The 24,525-nt window shown below is 43.3% G+C and overlaps 1 protein-coding gene across 1 annotated transcript in view; it reads right to left on the bottom strand.

Annotated features, from left to right (window-relative positions):
* Window positions 1-24,525, bottom strand: part of megf10 (multiple EGF-like-domains 10) — a 162,562-nt gene that overhangs the window by 10,525 nt on the left and 127,512 nt on the right. The window contains exons 14-22 of the mRNA XM_052020066.1: window positions 22,314-22,460; window positions 21,842-21,976; window positions 18,941-19,069; window positions 15,927-16,055; window positions 11,362-11,490; window positions 9,160-9,288; window positions 6,435-6,671; window positions 2,095-2,222; window positions 1,011-1,137 (exon numbers count right to left, since the gene is read on the bottom strand). Of these exons, the coding sequence (XP_051876026.1) occupies window positions 1,011-1,137; window positions 2,095-2,222; window positions 6,435-6,671; window positions 9,160-9,288; window positions 11,362-11,490; window positions 15,927-16,055; window positions 18,941-19,069; window positions 21,842-21,976; window positions 22,314-22,460 (1,290 nt within the window). The remainder of the gene's footprint in view (window positions 1-1,010; window positions 1,138-2,094; window positions 2,223-6,434; window positions 6,672-9,159; window positions 9,289-11,361; window positions 11,491-15,926; window positions 16,056-18,940; window positions 19,070-21,841; window positions 21,977-22,313; window positions 22,461-24,525) is intronic.

Here is a 24,525-nt window from a genome sequence, read left to right as displayed (position 1 = left end):
GTTAGTGAACAGTGAGATCAGATGAATCACCGATAAAGGGAAAATCTGACTTTCTTAAACTTGGATAGCTGTGAAAAATCATTACAGCTCTCAGTGTTCTTAAAGATCAATCTATTTTTGATAAATCAATGGGCTCTAGAACCAGGGACCACAGTCTCAGGATAAAGAATTGCTCATTAAATAAAGAGGAGAACGTTTTCTCACAGAAGGTTGTACATTTTTGACTTCTTTAACCCAGAGAATATATTTGAGGTGGAGATTGATTTTTTTTTACTATAATAGAATAATTGTAATGGAATTTCAATCAAGCTTGGCCAAAGGTCAGAAAAATTTTGGTCTCAATGAATGGCAGAGCAGGTTTGAGGAGCCAAATGGCCTGCTCCTTCTCTGATAGTTTTATGTCCTCTGTCATTCTTTGGGCAGGATCAACTTGGCAAAGTACTGAACTTAGAAAACACTTCGTGGAAAAGGATGGTAGACATTTGGAACTCTCTTTCATAATCAACAACAGACGCTGGTCAATGTTAATTTTAAATCAAGCTTTTTGTTAGGCAAAAGCATAAAGGGATGTAGGGAAAGGCAGATAGTTAGATTCTAGATTATCTGTGATCTCGGTGAATAGTAAGTAGGCTTGTCCTCCTCCTCTTACTTTTAATGTCCTCCCAAACCATCTGGAGCAAAATTAAATAAATAGCTGGAAATTCTGTTCACATCATTCATGTTGATTTATCTGTCATGTTCCAGAATGTTCCAAAAGATACTGAAGCCAATTGGCACTGTGGGATCATCTCTACTAAACAGTTGAAGGAGATGTTTCCTCAAAAGCCTGTCAAGTAGCAACTAGAAGACAGGGGAAAAATGCTGATCTTTCCAGCAATAGGCTCATCCCAGGAATGAATGTTGAGATTCTATGGTTATAATCTTAATAAAAAAGATAATCATTACACAAAGCATAACCCTGCACCATTTCTTTATTGCTTTCATTAACAATAATGTAGAAAATAGAATACCTAAATCATTAGGGTAGCCGCCTTGCTTCCAATCTGCAGGTAGGGTTGCTGTGTAGTCCATAACGGGGCCTTGCTTTCCTTGACTTTTGAGATTCTTAATGTTAACGAATAGCTGATTGTTTTTTGACTGTTGATTAAAAATGAGCAATTAAATTACATCATCAGTAGAATTTAATATCATTCACCTTTATGAGTCAGAGCTTCACTGGGCTATTCTTGTTGAACTCAAGACTTGACATCGAATGGTTGATCTGAAGGGCCTTGTGCCCAGGCCAGATTTGCCATTCTAATTTGAAGCTTTTTGCTGAAGTTACCAACTAGTATTTTGTTAAATGAAAGGTGAATAATTTCCATTTCTATGCCTTTTACAACCACAGGGCATCCAAAAGCACTTAAAAGCCAATGAAAAACATTTGAAGTGCAAGCCACTGGTGCCACGTAGGAAACCCAGTAGCCAATTTGCACACAGCAGGCTCCCACAAAGAGAAAATGATCAGTTAATCTGTTTTTAATGGCTAATTGAAGGACTAATAATGATGAGAGAAGGCTTGTATGAAGCGTGAGTCATTGGGACAGTTTCGCTGGTGTGAATCATAGTTTAGAATGAGGCCATTCAGCTCACAAAGGTAATGGCAGCTCTTTGGTAAATCCAATTAATCTCATGCCTTTGTTTTTTGTCTTATATGTGAAAGGAAGAACTTTCAGCACTGCTCAGCTGCACTAAATGTATGCACAAGCTTTGGCTACTATTTGGAGGCACTGCCATACATTTAGTTCTATTGTAGACGATGGAATCAAACCTTTGGAGGTGAGTTTCATCAGTGGCCAATACTCTTGTACACATTCAGCACTAACAACCAGAGACAAATTTGGTGTTCCCTCTGTAAGTTCCTGCAATGCTCCACATTCTTTAAGTAGATGTATGAGGTTACAAGACTGTAATTGTTATCATTTCTGAGACCAAGTGCTGTTGGTGTGGGGAGTTGGTAGATTGGCTGTCAATAGTACTTGAGAGTAACCCCAACAGCTAGTGGTAACTGCAACCAAGGCCATTCTGATTTAGTTAACATTGACTGAGATTTACCTTTCCAGATGTGCTCCGTTGGCAGTTGTTGGTGTGCGGTGGACTCCCACACTGGGCTAAGGTATGGTAGCTTGGGTTGGAGAAATAGTGACTGTTTCCATTCCCAGTATTTCCTTGTGCCATATTTTCTACAAAGAGGGCAGTCAATTGGAGTCAGAAAATATTCTCACCTTTGCAATTACACTCAAAGTTTCTTCTCCAAGTCAGCTACAAGTATGAATCAGGCCGCTTCAATACATTGATTCAATGAACCAACATTACCTTGCCTTTATTTAGTGCTTTACTACAGTAAGCCAACCCTAGACATGTTACTGAAATACTAACAGATTCTCATACCAAACCATATATTTGGGCATACAGAGACTGCAGATGCTGGAGTCTGGAGTAAAATACAAACTGCTGGAGGAAGTCAGTGGGTTGCACAGCAGTTGTGGGAGCAGAGGGATAGTTAACATTTCAGATTGAGACCCTGCACTGAGACATATTTGGGCAATGATCTTGTGTACAGCAAGCTCCACTCAATATCAATTTAAAATATCAGATGACTACTTTTAGCAATGTCGATAAGGGATAAATATCGGCCACAGGATATTGGGAAGAGCTCCTCTGATCTTCTTTGAAACTAAGACCATGGAATCATTCTTGTCACCCTGGGAGAAGAGGCAGACCTAAGCTAAAAGCTTCATCCAAAAGATTACACATCTGTTAGTGCAGCACTCTGTCAGTACTACAGTGTCAGTCTGGACTGTTGTGCTCAAGTCTTTGGAGTGGGAATTGACCCATGACCTTGAGGAGGACACTGAGGCAAAGAAATAGAGAGGTTTAAATGGGAAGCTAAAGGCATGGCAATTGTGACTAACAGAGAAAGGGAATAAAGTACATAAATGTAACCTATTACACTGTTACTGTGCTGAATAATGGAAAACTTGATTTGAAAATTTTAGCATCAAGATACTTTTGTCGGTCTCTATGAGTATTTTCCATGCAGGATAAAAACTCTACTATTTGCTCTCAGCCTATACAACATTAGACAGGGATAGGGTGACTGTAAATGGTCTCAGTTCTCTACAGAATCACAGAATGGTTACAGTATGGAAGGAGGCTATTAAGCTCATTGAGTCTATACTGGCTCTATGTAAGAGCAATTCATCTTGTTCTACTCCCCCACCCTCTCTCCATAGCCCTGAATATTCTCTCCTTTGAAATGTTCCTTTTGAAAGGTTCCTTTTGAATCTGGAGATACCAAAAACGGCAGATGCTGGAATCTGAAGCAAACCACAAGTCAGTGGGAGAACTTAACAGGCCAGTCAGCATCAGTGGAGGGAAATAGACTGTCGACATTTCAGGCTGAAACTGTACATCTGGACTGAGAGAAAGGAGAGGGGGATGCTCAGTTATAGCAGAATGGGGTGGGGGGCGATGGGGGAGAGGGGGAAGGGGTGGGGCATCCAGAGTGATATAGTGATAGGCAGGTGAATAAATTTGACAAAGGCAGGGTGGAGACAGGAACGTGGGATAATGAAGTGATAACTGTAAAAGCTAGAAGACAGTCAAGTGTGAAATAGTGAAGAATTGCAGATATGGGGAAGAAACAAATACAGAGCTTGAAGGAAGGTGTAGCTGAGATGGTATGGATATGGAAGATAGAATGAGTGGAAGAATCAGGAAGGGGGGAGCTGGGAGGTGGGAGGTGGGGGAATGGGAGGAGTGTCTGGGTAGAAGAAGGGGATAGAGAAAAGGTTACCTGAAGGCTACCCTGGCAGAATATGAGGTGCTGTTCCTCAAGTTTGCGTCTGGTCTTGCTCTGACAGTGGAGGAAGCCAAGGACAGAAAGGTCAGTGTGAGAGTGATTGGGAGAATTAAAGTGGCTGGCAACTGGGAGCTCCAGATGGCCATTAGGGACAGAGCGCAGATGTTCGGCAAACCAAGCACATTTACATTGGTGAGACCAAGCACAGACCAGGTGATTGATTTGCCCAAAATGTCAACAGTCTATCTCCCTCCACTGATTCTGACTGGCCTGCTGAGTTCCTCCAGTGACTTATGGTTTGCTTCCTTTTGAATCTGTCTCCTCTACTATGGTACTATCTAAAAATGCCTCCACATGTCGCTTCTTGTTCTTTTGCAAATCACTTTTATTCTACCTCCTCCTCCACGAGAAACAGTTTCTACTCTGCCTACACCCTTTAAATACTTCCATCAAATCTCTTCACAACCTCCTCTGTTCCCAGGAGACCAATCCCAGCATCTCCAGTCTATACACAAACTAAAGTACCTCATCACTGGAATCATCTTCTGCATCCTCTCCAAAACCTTTACATCTTTCCTAAAATGTGGCATTGGACATAACATTGCAGTTGTGGTACAATCAATGCTTTATAAAGGCTCATTATGACTTCATTGCTCTTGTACTCTAGACCCCTGTTTATAAACATCTGGATCTCAAATGCTTTACTTACTACTTTCTCAATCTGCCCTTCCACTTTCTAAGAACTGTGCACATCTTGCGTCCCTTTTAGAATTGTGTCCTATAGTTTATATTGCTTTTTCTCATTCCTCCCACCAAAGTCATTAATGGACCTTACTTGGTTACTTCCTAATTTTTTTTCAAAAATATATTCTATTCATACAAAGTGGATCAAGTTCAGTCTATGTCTTTCTCTACATTCAGTACAGTCTCTTACAAAGCGTCAACACCACTTCTGTTTCTTCCTTAAGTAAAGCATGAGTGAAGTGTCTGAGAGGCAGTTACACAGGACCCAGCCCCTAAGTATCCAGTGGTGGTAGGAATCTAGACTGTGGTCCTTCCCCACAGACCCCTTTGTGATGGCTGCGCCAAGTTTCAGTGTGTCCCTCAGCAGGTACGCCTGCACCCTGGAATGTGTAAGTCAGCAGCATTCACATATAGAAATCCCCTTACACTGGAAGACCAACAAGTTTCAGGCAGACCAAAATGCATCTTTCACCAGGTTGATTTCCCAGCACCAGTGATGTCTACCTCAGTATGCTTCCCATTACTTCTTACTGTGGGATTGAAGGGAGGGAGCCCAGGACAAACAAAATCAGAGCCAGGTAGTTCAGGGGTGATGCTGTAGGAACTACTTCACACAAAAGAGTAATGGAAACCTGAAACTCCTTCCCCAAGAATGCTACTGAGGCTGGGAATCCATTGAAAAATGACAAACCAATGATAGACTATTGATCAACAAGTGCGGATACTTAAGGTCACAGATCCAAGGTGATTAGATGCAGTTAAGGTGCAGTTCAGCCATGATTGACCCCTCCTGTCATTTTTATACATTACCTGATGAGATTACATCAACTATTCCCTGAAAGGTGGAGGATTAAGGAGTGACTTGATGGAACTTTGAGATATTAAAGGGAACTAACGGAGTAACTATGTATTTCTGTTGGTTGGGAGTTTGGGACTAGAAGGCACAATCCCAAAGTTAGTGCCAGGTCTTTCAGGAATGAAGTCAGCAAATAACTCTGTATGTAGGTGGTGGAGGAAATTTGGAACTCTATTCCACAAATGGCATTTGATGCCAGGTTATAGGACATAGACTGGTACAACACAGGAACAGGCCCTTCAAGCCACAATGTCTGTGCTGAACATGAAGCCGAATTAAACTAAATCTCTTCTGCCTGCATATGATCCATATCCCTCCATTCCCTGCATATTCATATGTCTATCTAACAGCTTCTTAAATGCCACCATTACATCTACTTCCACCACCACCCCTGGCAGCCCGTTCCAGGCACCCACCGTCCTCTGTGTAAAACAAAACTTGCCCCGCACATCTCCTTTTAACTTGCCCCCTCTCACCCTAAATAAATGCCCTTGGGCATCTTGACCCTGGGAAAAAGATACTGGCTGTCTACCCTACCTATGCCTCTCATAATCATATAAACTTCTATCAGGTCTCCCCTCAGCCCCCACCGCTCCAGAGAAAACAACCCAAGTTTGTTCAACCTCTCCCTATAGCTCACCCTCTCTGATCCAGGCAGCATCCTGGTAAACCTCTTCTGCATCCTTTCCAAAGCCTCCACATCCTTCTGTAATGGGGTGACCAGAATTGCACGCAATAAAATAAAAATTTGCACACCAAAAGGTTAATTGGTAATTTTAAATTTTTGACTGTGTTAACCTAAGTATAGAGAGGTTTGAGGAAAAGGCGGGTATATAGAGTTGGCAACATCAGTCATGATCTCATTGAATGACAGAATGGACTCAAAGGGCTGAATGGCCTTCCTCCCTCCAATACCTTTCTCTGCTCCACAATGAATGTTATTGGTTGATTAAGATTTGGCACGTGGGTTTGGCGCTGAAAAGTTCTCACCTGTGATGGCATAATCCGTGTTCATGACCCTGAGGGCAGGTGCATAGGTTACGGCTGTCATGTTGGTCTCCTTCCCCTTCTGCTTGCGCCGATACATGATGAAGAGCACCAGAAGAAAGAGGACCAGCAGGAGTAGGACAACAATCCCCACCGTGGCCCCGATCTGATGGGAATCTGCTGGGATGGCTGTGCTGGTCCGACTAAGGCTGTTGAGGTTTCCCACAATTATAACGCCAGCTGGAAAATGGTAATTGGTAAATTGGTTTATTGTTGTCATATGTACCAAGGTACAGTGAAAAGCTTTGCTTTGCATAACCTCCATACAGATCATTTCACAATATCTGCACATTGAGGCATTACAAGGGAAAAGCAACAACAGAATGCAGAATAAAGTGTTACAGTTACAGAGAGAGTGCAGTGCAGGCAGACAATAAGGTGCAAGGCCATAACGAGGTAGATTGTGAGGTCAAGAGTCCATTTATCATACTAGGGGACTGTTCAATAGTCTTATAAAAGTGGGATAGAAGCTGTCCTTGAGCCTGGTGGTATGTGCTTTCGGGCTTTTGTATCTTCTGCCTGATGGGAGAGGGGAGAAGAGAGAATGTCTGGGATGAGAGGAAAACAACTGTAAAACTTCTATCAGGTCTCCCCTCAGGCTCCGCAGCTCCAGAGAAAACAACCCGAGTTTGTCCGATTTCTCCCTATTGTTCATCCTCTCTGATCCAGGCAGCATCCTGGTAAACCTCTTCTGCATCCTTTCCAAGTGTTTACAAGTGCAGGAATAAGCCCTGTTGCTTCTGGGCTGGAGTGTGGATGCCTGTCAGGATGTGGGTTAGTTGGCAGGAGGTGCAGCGATTAGATTCCTCATCTTTACTCCAAGATATTGTTCCCTGTAAGGGAGGCATTGGTCAAGGTGTAACCCTTTCATAGTCAGCACATTGAAGGAAAGTATTCATTTCTATATTGCCACTCACATCCCTTTTAAAATGTCCAAAAGTGCTTCTCAGTCAAAAGAGTATGGTTGGTGAACTCATTATTGGAGTGCAGTGGCCAAATTGTGCACAGCAAGCTCCCGTATTCAACAGAATACAGGCCGTCCCCGAGTAACGAACAGGTTCCATTTTTACCAACGTTCATAAATCGATTTTGTCCATAGATCAGAAACTACACAAAAATCACTCGATATGGTTACCACACCTCCACAATATTGTAACGAATGGCATCAAAAGCACAGAAGGCTGATAAGAAAGAATAATTACCAAAAGTGGAGAAAGAGGGAGGAAACTAGTTCTGACGTTCATAAGAATGAATGCATGTACGTATCTATGTCAGACTTTTGAATTTAATAATATTATGGGATTTTGTTCATATATAGGGTGTCTGTAAATCAGGCATTTATAACAAGGGCATGGCCTCTAAGGAAGTGTGGAGGACTGAGAGATAAGGCCATGAGATTCATTCCTCCCAGGGTCAGCAGATTATTTAGGAAGTGCAACAGCCAATATGTATACTAAGGTGTCAGTTCAGGAACAATCATGCTTTGACTAGTGTTACAGGGAGCAACATCACTGAGCAAAGGTGAGGTCACCAACCCCATGACATTGGATTAGCAAGAATCAAACGCCTATGACAGCTCTGACAGCTGGTTAGCCTTGGGGCAGGGCCTGACTGGCTTAGGGGCGGAGCCAGCTGTCTAAACCACCTACCTCATCGTCACATAGCTATGTAAAATATTCTGGGTTAGATCTGATGGTGGGATGAACAAAAAAACGACAAAGACATAGGAACAGAGCGGGTAAGTACAATCAGAACTATTTGCTTGCATGAAGGGTAAAGGCTGACATGGACAGGATGGGCCGGATGGCCAGTTTTCCTCTATTTTCTTCAATTTTGATCTCCTTCACTCAAAGCCACTCTTTTAGTCTGGTTAAGCATTTTCAAAACTTCTTTGCTAACACACTTCCACGGTCTGAGATTTCAGTACAGACTTTGAACTGAAGAGACAATTCTCAAGGGCCTACAGGTACAGAACTGGGTGCAGAACTGCAGAAATTTTTGGAAATAGCAACAGCAAGTTCAGAATAATTAAAAAAAAACATACCGGATCCAAGTCTTCATAAATAAAGGTGCAGGGTGCAACAGCGGGGGGTTATGATGAACAAATTTTGGGCAATGCCCTTTAGGGAGGATGTGAAACTCTTGGAGAGGATGCAGAAATGTGTAATGAGAATTTTTCCAGGGATGACAAATGTGTGACAGGAAAGGCTGGAGAATCTGGGATTGTTTTCCTACACTAGTGGAAGTTGAGTGGAGATTTGCAAGAGGGCTCAAAATAACAATGATTCTGGATAGAGCAGTCAGGGAGAAAACATTCCCACTGATAGAAGGGCGAAAACCAGTGGACACAGATTTAAAAAAACACAAAGGTGGGAGAAGCACCAGTTTTTTTGCAGAGGGATCAGCATCTGGAACACATTGTCTGATGGGGTGGCAGAGGAAAATTCAAAAAGGAATAGGATCAGCACTTGAAAGAAAATTAAAGTTGCAGGACCGGAATAGGATTGGAACAAGCTGCATTGTTCATGCAGAGTTGGTACAGAATTGAAAGGTTAAATGGCCTCCTGTGTTGTTACCATTCAATGTTTCTAATAGACTCACATGACTTGAGGACGGACGTAAGCCTATATCTGGGGATAATGCACAGTCCTAGCACTAGAAGGCATACCTTGGTCACACCTTGAACCCTTCCATCCTGGGCTGCAATAACAGGTGCCTTTAATATGGTCACAGGTTGAGTTGTTCAGACAATCGCACACCTGGCGACAGCCGTAACCAAACGTCCCTGATAGACATCCTGTAAGAAAGATATGGAGAGTCTAGTCAGTTAGAGTGCCGCAAACATTCCTAAGAGACAACAGACTTTATAACTAGTTACACAAGACTCATTCATCATTCTTCAGCAAAAGAAACATTTTGCTCTCTAATATGTAGTACACAGGTGTGGTCATTGAGTTTTTAAAGCTTCACTGAAGGAAAATGCCTGCATTTCCACAGTGCATATAACAAGCTCAGGACATCTACAGCTAATGAAGCTGTTTTTAAGTGCATCACTCTTGTCATGTTGGCGATACAGAAGCCATTTTATACACTAAAAGCTCCATTGAATCAAAGGAAAATTTGACAGGGCAGCGGGGAGAAAGCTGGAGAACAGGACCAACAGCCATGGCTGAGTCTGAAAGTTGTGAGTTTAGTCTTACTCCAGAGACTTCAGCACAAGTATCAAGATTGACACACCAGAGCACTATTGTCAGAGAAAGCATCTTTTTGAAAGAGGTATTAACTTGAGAGTCTGTCTTGGGTGGATGTAAAATATCCCATGTCACTATTTCAAAGAAAAGCAGAAGTCTTCCTGGTGTCCCACTAATAGTTAACCATGAATCAACATCAGCCTAACAGATTAGCTGGTCATTATCAGGTTGCTGGTTATGGGAGATTGCTGTGTGCAAACTGGGTAATGCATTTCCTACATTACAACAATGAATTCAAATGTACTTCGTTGGCTGCTAAACTCTTTGTGATATTTGGAAAGGGATGAGAAAGACATCACATAAATATCCATTTCACTTTATCAGCTTATTTAGAGAGCCAGCATGGACAAGTGGGCCATATGGCATTATTCCCTGATTCCAATTCAAATCCCATGCCATTGGGTGGACTGATTAAAATTGCAGCTGAATTTATTGCCACTAGATGGAGCAGCAATACCAGACCAGCATGGACTGCACTACCATTAATAATGCCTACCCTCAGCAGTTAAAGAATCATAGAAAATCATATAGCACTGGTTGATAATGACCTCCCTACTACTGTTCCCATCTGCCCACCCCACCTTCCCTATTTGGTTCCATGCTCCACCTTCCTCTCCTCTCCTCTCCGATTCCATCATCTGCAGCTCTTTGTTGCCTCCACTTATCACCTCCCAGCTTCTGTCGCCATTTCCACTCTCCCCTCCCCCATCTGCCTATCATCCATCCTCACATGGATCCACCTATCGCTTGCCAGCACTTGCTCCACCCCTTCCCCTCACCTCCTTGTACTGGCCATCTCCCATCTACTCTTTCAGTCCTGTCCGTCAGCTGTCCGTCTGCCTTCACAGATGCTGCCTGACTCGTTGAGTTCCTCCAGCAGTTTGTTTTTCACTCCCGAAAAGGCCTGGCTCAGCACCCCGTGGTCCAAGACTTCTCAACCAGCAGAACGAAGTCTCTTTCCACCTACCCCATCAGTCACCCTCTATCATCTTGAAAACATCAAACCTTTGAGCTTCTATCCTAAGGGAATCCTTCTATCTTAACCTTGTCCGAGTATTATTCTGTTAATTCCATGCAGCACTCCCTCCAAGGGCAATACATCCTTCTCCAGGTGTTTTGTGCCCAGAAATGCTCAAAGTACTCCAAGTGTGGTCTGACCAGAGCCTTGTGTAGATTAATACAGCAAAGGAGGAGGCCATTTAGAACATTGTTACCTTTTGTGCTGAGGTGCTTTCATCAGATATTCATTAGGGGTGACCTAGTAGAGGTTTATAAAATCATGAGGGGCATAGATAGGGTAGATAGTCACAGTCTTTTTCCCAGAATAGGGGAAAGGAGGACATAGGTTTAAGGTGAAAGATGTATAGGAGATCCAAGGGGTACATTTTTCACACAGAGGGTGGTGGGTATATGAAATGAGCTGCCAGAGGAAGTGGTAGAGGCAGGTATAATTACAAGACATTTGGAGAGGTACATGGATAGGAAAGGTTTAGAGGGATATGGGCCAAATGCAGGCAAATGGGACTAGCTCAGGAAGACACCTTGGCCAGAATGGACGTTGGGTCGGAGGGCATGTTTCCATGCTGTAGGACTCTATGATTCTGCCTTTCCCGACTTACTCTGTTGACAGTGTTTGCCCATGAATCCAATGCGACAGGTGCACTGCCCTGAGATGTGGTCGCAATCTGCTCCATTCTGACACTGGCACAGCTCGGCACAGTCCTTCCCAAAGTAACCCAACGGGCACCCTGCAGTCACAGAAAGAAAGCAACATGAAGCCAGTGAATAAAGCAATTGCAAACTGAATCATGGTGGAAGAGGAAACACAACAGGATTTGCGGTCAAATTGACCGCAGGAGCAATGCCGCTGCACAGGGGCAGGATCACAGATGAATTCACTTTTTCAGAGGTTGACCTTGAATTGCTATGTGGATTAAAGTGAATTTCTGGGAATCAATCCAATTAAACTCCACCTACAAAGCCCTGACCCCGTGCTCCATCACAGGTGGTTGTGCCTTCAACTGCTGAGCTCCTGAGCTCTGGAATCCTCTCCCCAAACCCCTCCCCCTCTCTCTTCTCCTTTAAAACTCGATATGAAATCATACTGTCTCAGTACATCTCTCTTGCTACCCCTTTCCACAACTCATTATCATATTCTGAGTAGTCTCTTAGAAAGCATCTTGGGATATTCCACTGGGTTCACAGGTGCTATAAAAATGAAATATTTTGTTGTTGGTGATAGCTTTGTCTGAACTCCATCTGGTTCTTGCTGCCCCAAGTTTATTTACGAACCTGCTGGATTTGTCCATTAATTGTATGTTAAATCATTGTAGTAAGTTTAAACACCATTAAAAGCATTAATACAATTTTAATAGCATAACAATTTCTGGAAAATGAACCTTCCTTGGCATCAGAAATTAACTACTCCACGTATAGAATCTCATTTCTTCAAGTTTAAACTTACTTGGAACAGTTTTACAAAAAAAAAATCTTTTTCCTCTCTATTCTCTCTCTCTCGTCTTTTATTCCTTCCCCCTCTTTATTTCCTTTTCTGTGACAATTTGATTTGAATAGATACCTTTTAATGCACCCTTCTCTTCCTTGTTTATGCTGTTTATTTCCCCAGTCTGATGCTTTAAGGAACTGCCCAGTTGTTATCCCTGTTCATCGATCCCAGATGTGCCAGTGCCCTCACTACACTATAATCAGTTGTGACTTTCAGCAGCTTTGTGATTGATTCGAGTGGAACAGTGAAAGAGCATGTCTAATGAATGGAAGTCATTAAAAAATGTCCTGCTACTACTATATTGGGTTCAACACATGTTATATATTAGTATAGTATTTACAATTATTTTTTTCAGCCAGTTATGTCATTGTTACTATTCTACCTGTCCAGTTCTGTGGCTCTAATCACGGGCAGAAATTGGGGAAGTGCCATGCATTGAGGGAGAACTATCTTTTGAGATCTTAAGCCAAAGCCATGTTCTTTCATGCAAAGGTTAAAGATCCCATGACACTATTTCAAAGGGAAAGGGAGTTCTCTCTATTCATCAGGCCTAGATCACCAAAAGAAATTAGATGTCATTTCAAAATGGAAGTTTACTATGTGCAAATTGGCTGCTGTTTCCCCCAAAATTATATAAGAAATAAGCACATAAATAGAAGCATGAGTAAGCTATTTGGCCCTCACGCCTGTTCCACATAAAATGATGACTAATCTTTTACCTCAGCATCAATTTCCTGCACTAGTCCCATATCTTTTGATTTCCTTGATACCCAAATATCTATCAATCTCTGCCTTGAACTTGCTCAGTGACTGAGCATCCACAGCCCTCCTAGACAGAGAATTTCAATACCTGGTAAATAAATTTATTTACATCTCAATCCTAAATGACCAACTCTTTATTTTGAGACTTTGACTACTGTTTCTTATCATCCAGGCCGGGGGAAACATCATCTCTCGAGTCCTGAAAGAATGATTTTTTTGTGTGTTTCAATACGATCATCTCTTGGTCTTTTGAACTCAAGAGAGCATAGGCCCAATCTGCATAATGTGTCCTCATATGACAAACTCACCATCACACAAATCAATCTGGTGTACCTTTGTTGCATCGACCTATTGCAAGGATCCTCTTCCTTACTTTGACTTACACACACCACTCCAGGTGTGGTCTCACCAGGAGACAGAAGAGACTGCAGGTACTGGAATCTGAGGCAACAAACAGTCTGCTAGAGGAACTCAGTGGGTCGAGCAGCATCTGCCCTGATGCAGGGTCTCGACCCCAAACGTTGACAATTCCTTTCATCCCACAGATACTGCTCAGTCTGCTGAGTTCCTCCAGCAGACTGCATGGTCTCACCAGGGCCCTATATTTGGAAGAAGACATCTCTACTCTTGTGCTGATATCCCCTTACATTCTTCCTAATTGCATTAACTTTCAGTGATGTGTACAAGGACATCCAAGACCCCCTGAATACCAGCTCCTTTCCATCTCTCACCACTTAACAAGGAGTCCACTTTTCTATATTTTCTAACAAAGTGGCCTTGTTTTCTACATTTATTTCACCTGCCATGTCCTTGTTCATTCATTTATCCTGTCTATACCCTCCTCACAAGCAACACTATCTCCCAGCTTTGTATGATCAGCAAACCTGGATATATTATATTTTGCCCCATCGATCAAATCATTGATATAGATTGAGAATATCTGGAGCCCTGACACTGATCTCTGCTGATCATTAATTCTGCCTGAAAATGACCTGTTAAATCCTACTCTCTGTTATCTGGCTACTAGGATATCACTCTCTAACTTTCTTTAGTAACTTCAGTAACAACAATAGCAACAAAGCAAAAGTTCAAAATGTGAGTCTGTAGGCTTGTAGTGGGTATCAGTGTCTAGCCTTTGCCCTGGGATGGAGATGAGAGATCCAGAAAGGAAAGGGAAGAGTCAGAGGTGGACCATGTTTTTGTGGAAACTCTGGGAGTCTGTTCCTTATATCCTAGCGAAATTCCCTTTGTCAATTTGTCAACATTGTCAATGTTTCTGGTTGAAACCCTGCATCAGGACCTGATGCAGGGTTTCAACCCAAAACGTCGACAATTCCTTTCTCCCCACAGATGCTGCTCGACCTGCTGAGTTCCTCCAGCAGATTGTTTGTTGCTCCAGGTTCCAGTATCTACAGTCTCCTGTGTCTCCTTGCTTCTCTCTTTCTCAGTTCTGATGAACTGTCTGAACTGAAACATTTACGGTTTCTCTGTCTGCAGATGCTGCCAGTCCTGCTGAGTTTTTCCAGCATTCTTTGTTTTTATTACAAAATCAGCAAGCTCCTGTAAGAACCCAAGCATCTAGTCTGTGGAACAATAGGTTAAAATTCCTACAACTCACTGGCCATCTCTAACAGGAACACATAGAAATCTTAAGATGTTTCAGGAAATATAGGAACAACAGCAGGTCATTCAGCCCCCTTGGGCCTGTTGCACCATTTGGTTAGAGCATGTATGGTCTGTAATGCAACCTCAGCAAAGTCAGTCAATTAAATAAATCTAGAATAAAAAGTTGCCATCATTAATGGTTAACTTCACATAGATGCAATCACAAGGAAGGCGCACCAGTATCTTTACTTTCTTAGGAGGTTAAGGAGGTTTGGCTTGTCACCGAACACTCTAACAAACTTCTACAGATGTACTGTTGAAAGTATCCTGACTGGTTGTATCATGGCCTGGTATGGCAACTTACATGTGCAGGAACATAGGAAGCCGCAGAGACTAATGGACTCAGTCCAATACATCAGGGGCACATCCCTGCCCGCCACTGGTAATATGAGGCGCTGCCTCAAGAAAGCAATATCTACCATCAAGTATCCCCACCGTCCGGGCCATGCCATCTTCTCTATCGGACAGGAGGTACAGAAGCCTGAAGTCCCTCACCACCAGGTTCAAGAACAACTACTTCCCATCAACCATTTGGTTCTTGAACCAACCTGCACAACCCTAATCACTACCTCAGTTTAGCAACACCATGACCACTTTGTTCACTTTGCACTACCATGGACTTTGTTTTTTTTTGTTCTAATTGTGTTATTTTTTGTACAATTTATCTTTATGTTCTTCTTGTGAATGTTACGTATCAGGTGCTATGTGCCTGTGATGCTGTTGCAAGTAAGTTTTTCATTGCATCTGTGCATACATGTACTTGTGCATATGACAATAAACTGACTGATTTTGACCTTGTTGTAAAAATCTATCTTATTGGCTAGTGTCCTCCAGGGGAGTAAAACTGCTGTCCTTAACCAGACTGGTCTGTATGTGACGCCAGGTCTAGAATAATGTGATCGACTATCAAACACCCTTTGAAGTGGCTCAGCAGGCAACTCATTTCAAGGGGCAACAAGGGGTGGATAATAAATGCTGACTGAGCTAGAAAATCCCCCACCCATGAATGAAGAAACAAACAGAGGATTAACTGAAAGTTTTAGGAAAGGACTTCAAGCAGAACCTTGAATATGGTTTGTTATGAACAAGCGCTACTTCTAAAAATCGTGTTTTAAATGTGCCAGATAGTCTTGATCTCAGTTGCAATTAATCATTGATGTACTGTGCTTACATGATTAAATAAGGGAGCAAATGCTGAACTGAACCCAGCAGGTCAGCTTGTGTCTGTGGAGAGAGCAAATGGAACCTTACTCTGTGTGCAGTACAGCCCAGTCCAGCCTGGTGTGCACTTGCATTCCCCGTCATAAGCACTGCAGTGGGCTCCGTTGTGGCAGTTACAGGTGTGGATACAGTTTGGCCCCCAGTATCCAGGCGGACAGGCTGAGGAAACAAATAGAAAGACAGGAGTCACTCATTGCCACCTGACTCGTATCAAGTGTGAATTTTAAGGAAAATACCATGACAAGAAAAAGCAGCAAGAGGGTCCCTCAGCTGCTCCAGCATTCAACGAGTCAGTGTCTGATCCTTTCCTCAAATACACCTTTCAGCCCAATCCACACAGCCACTATTTTCCTCAATGTCCAAAAACCTACCAATCCACACAATGACCCATAGCCCTCTGGCAAAGCAAATCCTGAAGATTCACCAAAATGGTTAAAGAATGTTCTCCTCATCTGAATGAGCAACCACTTATCCAGAGGTGAAACCCACTTGTTCCAGGGTCTCAAGCCTAGGGAAACAGAGATGATCTCACTGATAATCATCTCTTATTAATCTAGAGAACGTAGGGTAACCTTACAGAACCTTACAGCTAATAAAGGTTTATTTTTCTCTGACATCATATCAACCAAGAATTTTGGTAATTCTAAGTCTAGAATGTATTTGGGAATGCACTGGCTGACAGCAAGTGCAAGAGTAACCTTCAAAAGGAAGTTGGGTGATTAAACATGAAAGATTTGATTGTGGTGGGGAAAAGGCAAGGGAATGGGTCTAAGTGGGGGAGCTCTTTCATAGAACCAGGTGTGATGGATAGTCTGAACGATGTCCTTCTGTGCTAACTGGTTCTACAATACTTTTGGTGTTTTGCTTGGTCAGTTGTTAATAATTAAGTAGTGCACAGGCTCAGGGTAACTGAAACAGCAATGAGAGGAAGCTGTTTCAATGTCATTAGGTACAGTTATTACTTCAGGGTATCACAGTGACTAGAATCATTTTAACTGCCTTCCTTGTTTCCATGATCACACACAGCAGCAAAGGAAAATCATCCTTCAAGAAAGAAAAATGATTTTACCATCCACATGTCTAGAAAGTTGTGCTGTGCTATTTTTGGTGTGATGAAACATCAATTTTCCTGAAAAGGTTCTGGAAAAAAATAATTGTGCAACAGTATTGGTGTGTTTATCAGCCAAAAAGAACTTGAGTGACTTGATCCCTGGCAGAACCAGAGTTGCTACCATTTCATTGTACAGCAGTCAGAGGATATCTTCCCCTTAAAGGTACACACCCTATGGCCAGGTAAACACCCTATGGCTGGGAGATACATGCCAGAAGGGAGGTTCTGTGTGCTGGTGGAGGGTGGGGGTGGTGCAGGAGACTCATCACTAGGCTATTGATAAAGACAGCCTTTGCTAGGAGGCTTGAATTGTCTCCTCCAGAAGTTAGAATCCCTGGATAGTAGAGCAAGTCCAAAGCAAACCTTGGGACCTCATTAGGTATGTCATTAGATACCTCATTAGATAAGGCGAACTCTCCATATTGCTCTTCCATAATGACACACACACACACAAGCATGCACTCACTCACAAACTGCCCCCCCTCTCCACTGCCCCACCCTAATGCACTCTGAGACGTTTGTCACTCTCAAGTCCTCCACATGCAGGTTAATATAGGACAATGAAAAGGTTATTCAATGCCCTTCATCCATTCAAGTTAAAACTCCAAGGGGTAAGTGGGAGATGAAGGGAGGCCACCCAGGCAGCTGAGAAGAAGGCACTCTCAACTGCAGCACCTCACCTCCCTGGAGGAGAGAGACCTACTTGCTATGGATCGAGGGACCACTGAGGTTTTCTCTGTCTCCTGCCCTGAGATCCCCATCCCTCCCCGAGTTGCCTCTGACACCCAACCTGAAGCTCCCATTGGATAGTTTGCTCAGTAGTTAGATGCTGCAGCAAGCACTCCCTCCTTGTGAGAGCATGCTCCACTGATACTAGGAGAGTTAGGAGTCTGCAGTCAGATCTGGAGCCAGTCATTAGGTGTCTTGAGGACTTCAGAGTCTCCCCTTAAATCAAGAGTATATGATAAACACAGTGCATTGTGCTTCTTGGACTGTTTTACCACAGTCATTGACTGGAACAGGGGAGCTCCAATTTATTTCAAGAGGGTTTGATACCCTCGCTGTGTGCCTGTCACTGGGAAAATACCAGACACACTAACTTGGATTGCAAACACTGAGTGCCTGGTCTAATTTTGGGATGTCACTACTTGTGCTGGAAATGATCACTGATGTGAGTTACTCCAGGTTAAATCAATGCAGGATTGCATTGTGCTGGGGATAAACAATGTGATACTCTCCAATTTCTAGGCAAGAGAATCAGTGAGTGATGGTCACTTAGTGCACGGTGTCTGCTCTTCAATTTGTCCCACTGTCCTGCTCTTTCCCTCAGATCTGCAGGTTTATCCTTCTCAAACATTTGTACAATTCCCTTCTGAGAATTACAATCGAATCTGTTTCCTTTTCAGGCAGCACTGTCCAGATCAGAACCACTCACTACTTACGACAAAAAATGACTCCTCAACTTCCCTTCTGGATATTTTGCAACTTATCTTTAATATATGTTCTTTGCTTTCTGACCCTCGTGCCAGAGGAAGGTTCCTCCTTATCCACAAAACCATTCATCATTTTAAGCACCTTTACGAAATAACTGTCTCTGCTCTAAGAAGAAATGTCACAGCCACTTCAGGGTCTCCACACATCCTTCATCCCTGATTCCATTCACTTCTGCAGGCTCACTGGAGCCTTGACATTGTTCTCAAAGTATGATGCCGCAAATCAGTCACAGTGCTCCCACTGTGGCCTAACAGGTAATCTACAGTATAAGAATTTATTGAGATCAGTCACATCATACAACTGTCTACACCTGCACTAGATTCACGGAAAGGTTGATTAAAGCTCCTACAAAGTTAAAACAAATTGTGAAGAAGAGACTTTTGAAAACATATTTTAAAAATCCATAAGAAATGTACAGGAAAGAACTGTTGATATTTACGTTGTGAACAGTCGCTTCCAATCCACCCTGGGTAGCACTGACAGGACCCATCGATGGGGTTACATGTTCCGTTGTTTGTACAAGTGCAGAGACCAGCACAGCCCTTCCCAAACTGTCCACTAGGGCACACTGTAAAACAAAACTAAAATGTAAAACACAAAATCTGGCACAATAGATTTGATTCTTTATTACATGTTAATCTAATCTCTGTAGTAACATGAATGCGTGCAAAAGTGTCCTGATTTGAAGGAAGATTTGCAAATCAAGAAGCTACCTAATCCTTACTGAATTATTTTCTTGTGGTTGTTGATTCAAGCTTGGGTCGATAACTTGAAAATAACATTTGGAATAGACAAGTGCCGGGTGATGACCATTTCTAACAGGCGAGAATCTAATCATCTTTCCTTCACATTCAGTGGTATTACCATCACTCTAACCCTATCTCCCATTCCACTGTGAACCTCCTGTGGTTTCTAACTGAATTGAAGAGCAGCAGTTCAATAAGGTGACTCACCACCATTTTCTGAAGGGCAAGAAGGGATGGGCAATAACTTTATTACCCTTGCCAATGAACCCCACATCCTGTTTGTCATGGATTCCTGTGTGGCTACAAGTGCAGGCCAGAGGTTGGGTATCCTGTGAGAAACAAAGGATTGCAGATGCTGGAATCTAGATGAAAAACACTATGGTGGAACTCAGCAGGCCAGGCAGCATCCATGGAGGAAAGCAGGCGGTCAACGTTTCAGCTCAGGACCCTTCTTCAGGACTGAAGATAGGAAAAGGGGAAGCCCAATATATAGGAGGGAAAAGCAGAGCAGTGATAGGTGGACAAAATAAGGGAGGTGGGGTGGACACAAGGTGCTGATAGGTAGATGCAGGTAAGAAATAGTGATAGGCAGGTGCGGGGGAGGAGGGGAGAGCAGATCCACTGGGGGATGGGTCAAAGGTAAGGAGAGAGAGGGAAAAAAAGGTAGAAAAAAGAGATAGGCTAGGAAAGGGAAGAAAAGAAGCAGCATGGTTGGGGGGGGGGGGGTTGTGGGGAAGAGGGGTGGGGATTACCTAAAGTGGGAGAATTCAGTGTTCATGCCGTTAGGCTGCAAGGTTCCAAGATGGAAAATGAGGTGCTGTTCCTCCAGTTTGTGCTTGGAATTCTCCTGGCAGTGGAGGAGGCCGAGGACTGACATATCAGTGATAGTGTGGGCGGGGGGGGGGGGGGGGGGGGGGGGGGTGGGAGTTGAAGTGACTGGCAACGGGGAGGTGCAGATCGCGGTTACGGACAGAGCGCAGGTGTTCTGCGAAATGGTCACCTAGTCTGCGTTTGGTCTCACCAATGTAGAGGAGGCCGCACTTGGAGTACTGAATGCAGTAGATCATGTTAAGGGAGGTGCAGGTGAATCTCTGTCTCACCTGAAAGGACTGTTTGGGTCCCTGGATGGAGGTGATGGAGGTGGTGTAGAGGCAGGTGTAGGGCTGTGAGAAGTGACCCACCTCGAGAGATTTCTATCAGCTGGAAGGCACAAGTCAGGAGTGCAACAGAATATTTGCTACTTGCCTGTATGAGGGCAGCTCAAAACCATTCAGAATAAAGCAACCCAAGTGACTAGCACTCCATCCACCACCCTAAACATGAATCCCACCATCAATGTCACACAGTGTGCACCGTCTACAAAGTGCACTGTAATTACTCTCCTAGGCTACTTCAATACCACCACACAAATCCACAACCTCTACCATCTTGAAGGATAAGGACAGCAGGCACATGGGAATACCACCACCTACAATGCCCCCTCCAAGTTGCACACCATTCACACCATGTTCCTTCACAGTTGCCGGGCCTTCTGGAACTCTTTCTCCAGCTGCACTGAGCATTCCTCCAACAGAGGTACAGCAGCAGTTCAATAAGGTGGCTCACCACCACCTTCTGAACGGCAGGTAGGGATGGGCAATAAATGTTGCCCTTGCCAATGAACCCTACATCCTGTTGTCATGGATTCCAGTAACTATCAGTAAGTGTAGCTCACTCTGACTGTACACATTGTCATTACAGAAAATAAAATGCAAGGCTTACTTTAAAATAAAAATGTAGCTTTCAGGTTTCAGACAGTGGCAACACACTCACTGGCCAAAATGGAGGTAATTTGGTACCTAACTATTCCTGGAGATCATACACAGCAGTAACTTTTATTGAATTACAAACATAAATTGTGATATGGAATGATTGTCCACTCATTGTATTTTGGGGGAGAAATAATTATTTTTTTTATAGTGATCCTGTGGTTTTGATTTTGAGCCCTGTTTGCTCTAGTTCACAGAGACTCTGGTTAAATAGATTCTATTCACTGCAAGTGCCAACCATCCACTAAATCACTGATTTATGGAGTGAGTAATATTCACTACTTTTATTAATTACCACTTCCTAACACTTGTCATTTCTTAATAGCTTCCAGCGATGCTTTACTTATAACATTATAAAATGCCTCATGTCACTTTACAGAACTCAAGAGAAACAAGAAGCCATAATTAAAGGTGCAAAGAAATTTTGGAGTTGTATTAGCTGTTGGAAGTTACATAGCTAGGGAGGCAGCAAGGCCAGGCAGAGGTCGAAAATAAGGATGGGAGGTGCCAAGGAAAGGAGCCAGTGGGAGACAGTGAACACAGTGAGTGACAGGTTACTGGACATGGTGCGAGTTTTGATAGAGGAAATAGAGTGTTGGATGAGCTGAAGGCTACAGGGAATGGAAAACTGTGGGCTGACCAGGAAAGGAAACACCACTGCTGCAACAAAAGTGCAGGCGATAAAACTTTTATTTCTGCTCATCAGCATACTCCACAGATCAACACTGGGACTCAGTGCAAACAAGATCCCAAAACTTCTAGTCCACGTGGAAAAGATGAAAATACCTTCATTGCAGAGAGCTCCTGTGAAACCAGGCAGGCAGTCACACTGGCCAGTGACATGGTGGCAAGGCCCATTACTGTGCACACAATGAGGACAGGCTTGACTGCAACGGTGCCCATAGAATCCAGGAGAACATACTGCAATGGAAAGTTTACCAGTCACATTTCATTAACTCAGTGGTATTTGACAGAAAAACAGTACTAAAAGTCATAATTATAAAGCACCTTCAATAAGGTAAAACAACACAGGAGTAATATAAAACAAAATTTGACACAGAGCCACATGTGAAGATACTAGTGGGAAAGGCAGAGGTTAATTTGATTAGGCTCAAGACATGCAAAAGGATAACACCAATCCCAAATACAACAAGCCTGTTTTTGGTTACTAATATTCAGCCTTAAGATTTTAACTACAAGTAATTTTCTGCTGAAGCACTGAAATTAGATCTGATCTGACAATTGCTGTGTTCCTTACTTCGCTGACAGGTGGTTCCTCGATATCCCGGAGCACACTTGCAGGCTCCATCATCTGGGGAGCAGGAGGCTCCGTTCTTGCAGTTACATGACAGGGTACAGTTTGGCCCCCATCGTCCTTCAGCGCACACGCTGTCACAGTGAATACCTGCAAATACAGAGCAAGAGAAGTCGCAGGCAGTGAGAGCAGTGTTGGAATTCAACTCCAACAGGGCACTTGTTCAATCATCTCCACCCGAAACGTCAACTGCCTATTTGCCTCCCTGGATGCTGCCTGACCTGCTGAGTTCCTCCAGAGTTTTGTGTGTTGCTCCAGGTTCCAGCAACTGCAGTCACTTGTCTCAACATGATCACTGTGCTTCCAGCAATAGTTTCTCCTTCCCCAAAACAGTAACCACAGTGAAATCTGTATCAGCTTCTCCTTCCCTCAACATATACCTCTCTTTGTCCCTTTATCAGTGCTGCCTTACAGCCCCAGCAACCCAAGTTCAACCCTGACCTCAAGTGCTGTCCATGTGACATTGTGGGTTTCCTCTGGTTACACCACATCCCTTCCACATCCCAAAGACGTGCAGGTAGATTAACTGGCCACTGTAAATTACACTTTGCTATAGGTGGGTAGCAGCAGAAGCAGGGGTGACTCGAAGAGCATGTGAGAGAGGGAAACAAGTGAGGGAATGGGGCTGAGGGTTGGCATAAGCTCAGTGGGCCAAATAGCCTCCATATCGTAGGAGAATATCAACTTAACTCTTTGACCTAGTACTTCAGTACTTTACACGCCTCAGTGTCAAATTGTGTTGACAACCTCTTCTGTAAAGCATCTGGGGACATTTTCCCATGCTAAAGGCATGGGCAGGGATAAAGAAGTAATGGATCTTCTTCCTCACAAGGCAAACCAGAAACACCTGGAAGCAGGACAACTAAAAGTTCATTTTTACCAAGACTTCATCTGGTTTCCAAGTTGAAGAAATTTCTGAAAACATTCAACCCCATCCTCTCATGGAGTCAACGGGTCATACAGCACGAAAACAGGCCCTTCGGCCCGACTCATCCATGTTGACCAAGATGCCCATCTAAGCTAGTCCCATTTGCCTGTATTTGGCCCATACCCCTCTAAACCTTTCCTATCCAAATGTCTTTTAAATGTTGTTACTGTATATCTGCCTCAATCCCTTCCTCTGGCAGCACATTCCATGTTAATCATAGAGTCATAAAGAGATACAGCACGAAGGCTGTATCTTTGGCCTCACTGAGTCCATGGCCACCATCAACACCAATTCACACTTATCCAGCATTCATCCCATTTTTTATTCTCCCCACATTCTCATCAACTCCCCCCAGGTTCTACCACTCACCTGCTCTGCAGGGGCAATTTACAGTGGGCAATTAATGCATGTCTTTGGGATGTGGAAGGAAACTGGAGCACATGGAGGAAACCCACGTAGTCACAGGGGGAACATGCAAACTCCACACAGAGGGCACCCGAGGTCAGGATTGAACCCGGGACTCTGGTACTGTGAGACAACAGCTCTTCCAGCTGTATTACCATGCTGTCCAAATCTTTGTGTTTCTTTTTCTAACTGGGAGCTTGACGAAAGGTCGATGTTCATGGTGCTTTCTGTTTGCTAATGCAAGAATGCACTGCAGTCAAAAAAGGGATTAACAGTTCCAAATAAAGCTCTTGGAAGCAAGGAGAAAGAAGTTGTCACATTAGGGATGGGAACACAGGATCAGGATGAGGCTGTTCTGCCCCTCGAGCTTTTTTCCACCATTCAGTGAGATCACTGGGATATTCTGAGTTGTTTTTTTTCTGATTCTTGATGATAAGTTGAAATCACTTCACACATGAATGGCTCGTGATTAGGCAATAGCACGATACATTAAAAAAAAGCGTGGAGCAAAGTGACGCCTATCTTGAGATGTTGACATGTTTTGTACACCACTTTAGTTACAAAAGCTTTAGATTAATGTGATAAACATGTGGGACAAATTACCCAAGACCTCATCAGCAGATGTGTCACATAATCTGCAGCATATTAATGAAACCAAAAAGTTTACGGAATAAAAACAATCTTGTCTCCTTTATATATTTTCACCAATCACTGAATGCCTCTTTTTTAAAATGGAATGCCAATAAACATCCACTGCAGAGTTTAGACCTTATTGTGTCTACTGGCGTTACAATCGAGCCTGTCTTGTTACTGAATGAATCA

The sequence above is a fragment of the Pristis pectinata genome, chromosome 7 (genome assembly GCF_009764475.1).
Source record: "Pristis pectinata isolate sPriPec2 chromosome 7, sPriPec2.1.pri, whole genome shotgun sequence".
NCBI classification, from domain to species: Eukaryota; Metazoa; Chordata; class Chondrichthyes; order Rhinopristiformes; family Pristidae; genus Pristis; species Pristis pectinata.
The sequence above is the reverse complement of the archived record's forward strand: the minus strand, read 5'-3'. Positions and strand labels throughout refer to the sequence as shown.